General features: G+C 35.0%; 1 protein-coding gene across 1 annotated transcript; it reads right to left on the reverse strand.

The window, feature by feature from the left end:
- Positions 1–5,362: 5,362 nt before the first annotated feature.
- On the reverse strand, positions 5,363–6,298 carry LOC141559754 (olfactory receptor 8G1-like). Its single transcript, XM_074297463.1, has one exon. The coding sequence runs from the start codon at positions 6,296–6,298 to the stop codon at positions 5,363–5,365; it is 936 nt and encodes a 311-aa protein (XP_074153564.1).
- Between the last annotated feature and the right edge of the window lie 853 nt (positions 6,299–7,151).

A 7,151-nucleotide genomic window follows, 5' to 3' on the forward strand; every position in this document is an offset into this window, starting at 1 on the left:
TGATGACCACATTAGCACCCTGGATACCTTAGAATCAGCCAGAGTCAGGATAAGCAAAAGTCCTTGGTCTTTAGCAATAGAAGTCAAGGGGATGGACATAGGATCTCCGCAACCTCACCTCTTTGTCTCCCACCCAGAAGTGACTCTGGCTAGTCTCACTCCACCCCCCAGTCCCTCCCACAATTCTCTGCATACACCAAACTATTGGGCCAGCACAGGACAGCTGGAATGGTCATTCTCCAAGCACACCCCCATAGAGCATTATCCAATTAGCAATCAAGTGCTTGATTGTCCTACCACAGTGCATTAACTCAAGATTTCAGCCCTTTACATTTTTCCACATCCCCTCCAACATTTATGATCCTGACATCTTAGTCAATCTGAAAGATATGTAGTGGTACCTCAGAGTTTTCTTAATTTACATTTCTCTAATCAATAGTGATTTAGACCATTTTTTCTTATGACTAAAAATGGTTTCAATGTCTTCATCTGAAAATTGTTCATATACTTTGATCATTTATCAATTGGAGAATGGCCTGTATTTTTACAAGTTTGAGTCAATTATCTAAATATTTTAGGAATGAGGCCTTTATCAGAACCCTTGGATATAAATTTTTTCCAGCTTTATGCTTCCCTTCTAATCTTGTCTTCATTGGTTTTTTTGGTACAAAAAAAACCCTTTTAAACTTAATATAATCAAAATTATCCATTTTGCATTTCATAATGTACTCTGGTTCTTTAGCCACAAAGTCTTTTCTTCTCCACACATCAGAATATATATATAAACTTATTATATATATACCATGATAATTTATAAATGTATACTAATATACTAGTATATAGTTATACATATAACATACTAATATAATGCACTTAAATCTGTTGGCTTCACTTTTTTCATGAGTAAAATGAGTTGGAAAAAGAGATAGCAGGTTCTACTAGAATTCTTTCCAAGAAACCCCCTGAAAAGGATTATACAGATTTGGACATGACTGAAAATGTCTGAACAACCACAATAACACATATAGTTCTCATATACACAATATAAAATAGCTTCCATGAAAAAAATTAAATGTAATCAAACTCTATTGTGAAACTGCTTTTTCTGCTCCAAGATTTCCATCTCCAGCTGTTTTAACAGATTTTCATATGTCAAAGACACAAGGACTTTTAACTATTTTAGTCACTTTCTTCTGGACTACTTCCCTTTATAAAATGTGACCTCACACATTAAACATGAAATTGCAGAATGTTCTAACTTCGGGCTGTGTTGGATGTATGACTTAACTTTTCTTTGACCCAACCTAAATGAGTTCTGCTCAGATGAAAGAAAATGCAGTTAAGATTTTGATGTTTAGGACATAGTTCAATGAATAATACTTGTCCTGTTCTGGATAACAACATCATAATGTGGCTTAATGATGCACCAGCTTTTTTCTTAGTTATCATATTGTAGTTGACTTATATTTAGGTTTCATCTTGCTAGAATCCTCAGATTTTCCTGATCAACTTCTAGCTAACCAAGTCTTCTCAGTTTTGGTTTTTGAACTCCAGTACCATATTTTATACTTCTTTGTAATCAATTAAATTGTATGCTATTTGGCCCAATGTTTCACCTTATTGAGATATTTTTAAATATTGACTAATGTAATTCAATATTTTATTTATCACTTTCTGTCTTGTTACATCTGCTGATTTGGAAAATATGATATCTATACTTTTATATAATTCACTGATTAAAAAATTAAACAGTATATGACCATGGTAAGATCCCTTGATGTCACTCTTTGATCTACTAGAATAGTAATTATGTTTAAAAAAGAAATGACACTAACAGCATTTTTTCCTAGTTTATCTCTTTTTCATAAACAGAGAAATCATTTTAATACTTTCAATTTGTCATGTGGGAAAGAAAATTAATGTAAGGACTTGAATAGGAATTATCACATGAGGTCTCCTGAACTTATTACATAACATAAACTAAAGCACAATAGCTTAGCTCATTAGCTATTATTCCAGACACTCTTTCAGCACCATTGAATTCATGCTAAGTACATTTCCATATGATTATGGCATTTAAAGTTGAGAAGGATCCTAGAGACCATCTAATACAAATTCTGTATCAAAAAAAAAATTAAACGTACCTAGAGAAAGCAAGTGACTTGTCCAATAAGTAATAAGATAATAATAATAGTGGAACTGGAGCTTAGTACATTCCATTAAGTTGTATCACCTCACATTTCTAGGTCAGTGTCTTGAAAATTTTTCCTTAGGGACCCTCTTCAGTAAAATTATTTGTTATATAGTTGTCCTTACTTTAGAAGGTTTATCTTCAGTCAATATTTTCAGTCAATAGCCATGAAACTGTCTTCATTTTTTCCCAGTTAAGCTTCTAAATCAACTAATATGGTGTTTTCTACAGGTGTCCCAGTCATCTCCCTCAACTAATTATTAAGAACTTCTCAGCAAGACTTCTTCAGAAGGTACAGAAAGTCTGGCTGAGCTCAAGGCTTCCCTGTGACAACCTCTTTTAGAACCCCTTAGTTCACTATTTTATCCCACCCTTGGAATTCCACTGTTTTGTTCTTTTCTGTATTTCCTTGGCTTTTAGTATCAATTCTCATCTAACTTTTTTATGGTTGGAAACTAAGCTACTTTTTAATGGGTAAAAGAGATCAAAAGACATTGTGAAAAGAAAAAAAAGTTTAATCTTATCACAGAAACTTTAGAAACTATAGTGTTGCTAGAAAATGATAAGAAACATTTTGATCTTTGTCCTATTTGCTTTGACCTTCAAATCCCTCCCTGTCTGTCTATGTCTTTCTCTGTGTCTTTGTTTCTCTCTATAGTCTGTCTCTTTCTCTAACTCTTTGTCTGTCTCTGATTGTCTCTGTCTCTGTCTCTTATCTCTGTCTGTTTTTCTGACTTTCCATCATTGTCTTTCTTCTTCCTCCCTACTTTTCCCCCCTTTCCTCTTCTTTCTCCTTCTCTCTCCCCCCTTTCCCTATCTCTCTCTCTCTCTCTCTCTCTCTCTCTCTCTCTCTCTCTCTCTCTCTCTCTCTCTCTCTCTCTCTCTCTCTCTCTCTCTCCATCTGTTTCTTTCTCCCTTTTTCTCTCTCTCCTCTCTTTCTCTCACTAATAGAATGAATGTATAAAGACCAATTTAAAACTTTATTGTGATGAACCAGCTACACCCAGCAAAAGAACTCAGAGAAATGCATGTGAACCACTACATAGAATTCCCAATCCCTTTATTTTTATCCGCCTGCATTTTTGATTTCCTTCACAGGTTAATTGTACACTATTTCAAAGTCAGATTCTTATTGTGCAGCAAAATAACTTTATGACACATATACACATATTGTATTTAACGTATACTTTAATATATTTAACATGTATTGATCTACCTGCCAGGAGGAGGGGGCGGAGGGAAGGAGGGTAAAAATTGGAACAAAAGGTTTTGTAACTGTCAATGCTGAAAAATTACCTATGCATATATCTTGTAAATAAAAATGTATAATAAAGAAAATTTTAAAAAAAGATTTTGGTAGTGAGCTTTTGAGAAGCTAGGGCACTCCTTGATGAATGCTCTTAACTGCTTAATAGAACTTATCTTCTCCTGCCTTCTTGTTTTTCTAGGAGTTAAATGGTTTGTCTGAATCCTTAGGTTCTGTGTGGTCCATTAGATGAAATATAGAACTCACAGGCATCACTTCTCTTTTTTACTTCCCTTTGGATTGCTTAATTACTTAAAGATTATATTGATCGTTGTTTTAAATATAGAATTAACTGATCTGAAATCTGAAAATTAAATGTGTTAAGAAATCTAAATAGTGTTTGTTTGTTTCACAAAATATACCTCAAGAAGTCGCAAACTTAAAGATATTTCATTGGAAAGATGAAGTATCTTTATTTTATCAATATGTATACAAATTAAAATATATATTGAATGCTTTAGGAAAATTGTAGCTAGGAACAAATATCGTATTGAAGAAATGTGAATTGGGAATTAAATTCTAATATCTAATCCTAATACTTTATTCATATCAAGAATATAGAAATGGGTTCTTTATACCTAATCTTGCTTAATCAGGATAGAGAACAGTCCTGAAGAAGTCAGAAAGGGAAAGTATTCTCAAGGTACCAGCTTTCCATAAGGTATTTAGAAAATATTGCATGCTTATAGGTGAAGTCTAGTCACAATCTTATGAGTTTCTTTAAATTCTTCTACAAAGTTCCAGTCTGATAAATGTTAGGCAGAGGTATATAACAAAAGTTGTGTTGCCCCTACTGATTTCCACCTCAGAATTAGTAATTCCTAAAGTGTCCCCATAACAGATTTGATTTTTCATTTTTCTTTGGCCCATGTGAGAGAAATAGATTTTTCCTTAAATCAGATGAGATAAATTATTTTTGCTTCTTTTATGCTTACTCATATTGGGATTAAGTAAATATTTAAATTCTTTGAATGTTTCTGCTCTTCCCTTTCAGACAGCATCATGGTTCATTGTGCTCTCTTTGGGGCTAGACTTGATAGTCCTTTCTATCTAGAATCAGAGAGATATAATTTTGGTACTGAGATAGCTAAGTTGCACAGTTAATAAAGTGCCAAACCTGGAGTCAGGAAGATGTGAGTTTAAATCTGGTCTCAGACATTTACTAGCTGTATTAACACCTGGGCAAGTCACTTAACCTGTTCTCCTTGGTTTCTCCAACTATAAAATGGGAATATTAGTAGCAGTTATTTTGTTAACAGCATCAAATGAGATACTTCTAAAAGGTGCTTAAGAGTTCCTGGCATAGAAGATAGCTTATTATATTCTCCATCCCTTCCCCTTATTCAAACAGATCTATGTTTTCAATTCAGTTGCGTTGCTTTTAACCTTCTAACCTGAGATCATTGTTTTGTTCAGTATATTCTTCTAATATAGCACAACCAAGAAGCAAAGACTACAATGAATGCCACTTGTGCAGTCATAGTCCTACCTTAACATATTTCAGAGGCAATACCCCAACATTGTAGACTTTTGCTCTTAGAATTTCTCTAGCTCTTCCCTATAAAATACATTGGAAAAGAAGCAAGCTCAAGGAGAAGTTGTAAGTGAAATAGAAGTAATAGAGGAAACCCACTAGTGATAAGGGGAAATTGATTCTTCTCATTCTCTCCCCCCCAAAAAGCATGTGTAGCACGCCAGCCCTGAAATCAGAAGGAACTGAGTTCAAATCTGGTCTTAGACACTTAACACTTCCTAGCTGTGTGACCCTGGGCAAGTCACTTAACCCCAATTGCCTCAGTTAAAAAAAATGTGAAGACAAAAAGTTATTTGTGGCCCATTATTTATGGAGCTAATATTAACATTGTTTAAATGAACTTTCTTCTCTCCAGGATTTTCCTCATGGCAATTTTCACATCCTTGTTCCTCAGGCTATAGATGAGGGGGTTCAGCATGGGCACAAAAATAGTATAAAAAACAGAAGATACTTTGTCCTGGTCCATGGAGTTTCCTGAAGAGGGCTGTAGATATATGACTGCAGCAGAGCCATAGAAGACAGCAACAGCTGCTATGTGGGAGCTGCAGGTGCTGAAAGCCTTGGACCTGCCTTCAGAGGAGCGGATCCGAAGGATGCTGGTAATGATGCAGATATAAGAGCTAACAATGGTAATACTGGGAATGAGGATGTTAAATGCACTAAAGCACAAAATCAAAACTTCATTAACATAGGTGCTGGAACAAGAAAGTTTCAAGAGGGAAAGGAGTTCACAGAAATAATGATGGATAAGATTGTTCTTGCAGAAGATCACTCTAAATATACAGCTGGTGTGAGCTGTGGCCCCAATAAAACCCAGAATGTATACCCCACCCACAAGCCATGAGCAGGTCTTATGGGACATGGTGATGTTATAAAGCAAAGGGCTGCAGATGGCAACATAACGATCATATGCCATCACTGCCAACATGTGGCACTCAGCTATAGCAAAAATAAGGAAAAAGTAGAGTTGTGTTATGCACTCAGAGTAGGAGATGATATTACTCTCTGATACAAATTTCATCAGCATTTTGGGTGTGATTATAGTGGAGTGACAGAGATCAATAAAGGACAAACTACTGAGGAAATAGTACATGGGGGTATGAAGATGGGAACTAAGGCCAATCAGTATGATCATACCCAGGTTCCCCACCACAGTAACCACATAAACACCAAGGAAAAGAAAGAAAAAAGGCAGCTGGAGCTCTGGCCAGTCAGTTAGCCCTGTGAGGATAAATTCAGTCACTGGGGAGTCATTTCTCATGGCCATCTTTGGTGGGTGATAGTGGAAGAATGATCTGTATGGATAAAAAAAAAAGTATCAATTTAGGAAGACTCCTGATTATTACCTATCAGAGATCATACAAAAACATAGACTCATTTCCTTGTTCTCATTCAATCCTTTTACTTCTACTTGACCATGGATATCAAGCAATTCTTCTAACCTTATAGTAATATCTGCAGGGAAGCTGTCTAACTTTGTGCTAAATTGATAAAGATATAACTTCTGAGAAATGGAATTCAGCTTAATTGAAAGGTAATATGGTATAGTAGATGGAGTGTTTTGACTTGAAGTTTGAGTTTTGAGCTGGAGACTTGGGTTCACATCTCACCTTAGGCACTTGCTAGTCATATTATCCTGAATAAGTCACTTAACTGCTGTGGAATTTAGTTCTTTATCTATAAAATGCAGACATTAGACTGATGGCTTTGATAGTTTCTCCACTCTCATCCCTGCTCTAAACAGTGTATAATACTATTAGGGAAGGGCTTGACTTTTAGCTATTCATTTTATACACTCATATTCTTTCTTCCACTTCCAGCTTTTACATCATGTTTAAGAATAAGGTCTTCATGTCAGAAATTTTAAAATGGGGTCATATAGAGAGGTTCAGAGACTAATTCTAGTCACTCAGTAAAAAAGAAAATCAGTTGAATAAGGATTCTATCAGAATAGATTATATTTTGAGGATTGAAGGAGTTATTATAATATTAATTCTCACTATATATGCTTCTATTCAACCATATTTCTGTTTGTGATACAATTCCCTCTTAATTCTCCCTGTTTGATCTTTTTCACATTTTCTTTGTTATCATCAACCACATCAAACCCACAAAAGGCT

The sequence above is a fragment of the Sminthopsis crassicaudata genome, chromosome 3 (assembly GCF_048593235.1).
Source record: "Sminthopsis crassicaudata isolate SCR6 chromosome 3, ASM4859323v1, whole genome shotgun sequence".
Lineage (NCBI taxonomy): Eukaryota > Metazoa > Chordata > Mammalia > Dasyuromorphia > Dasyuridae > Sminthopsis > Sminthopsis crassicaudata.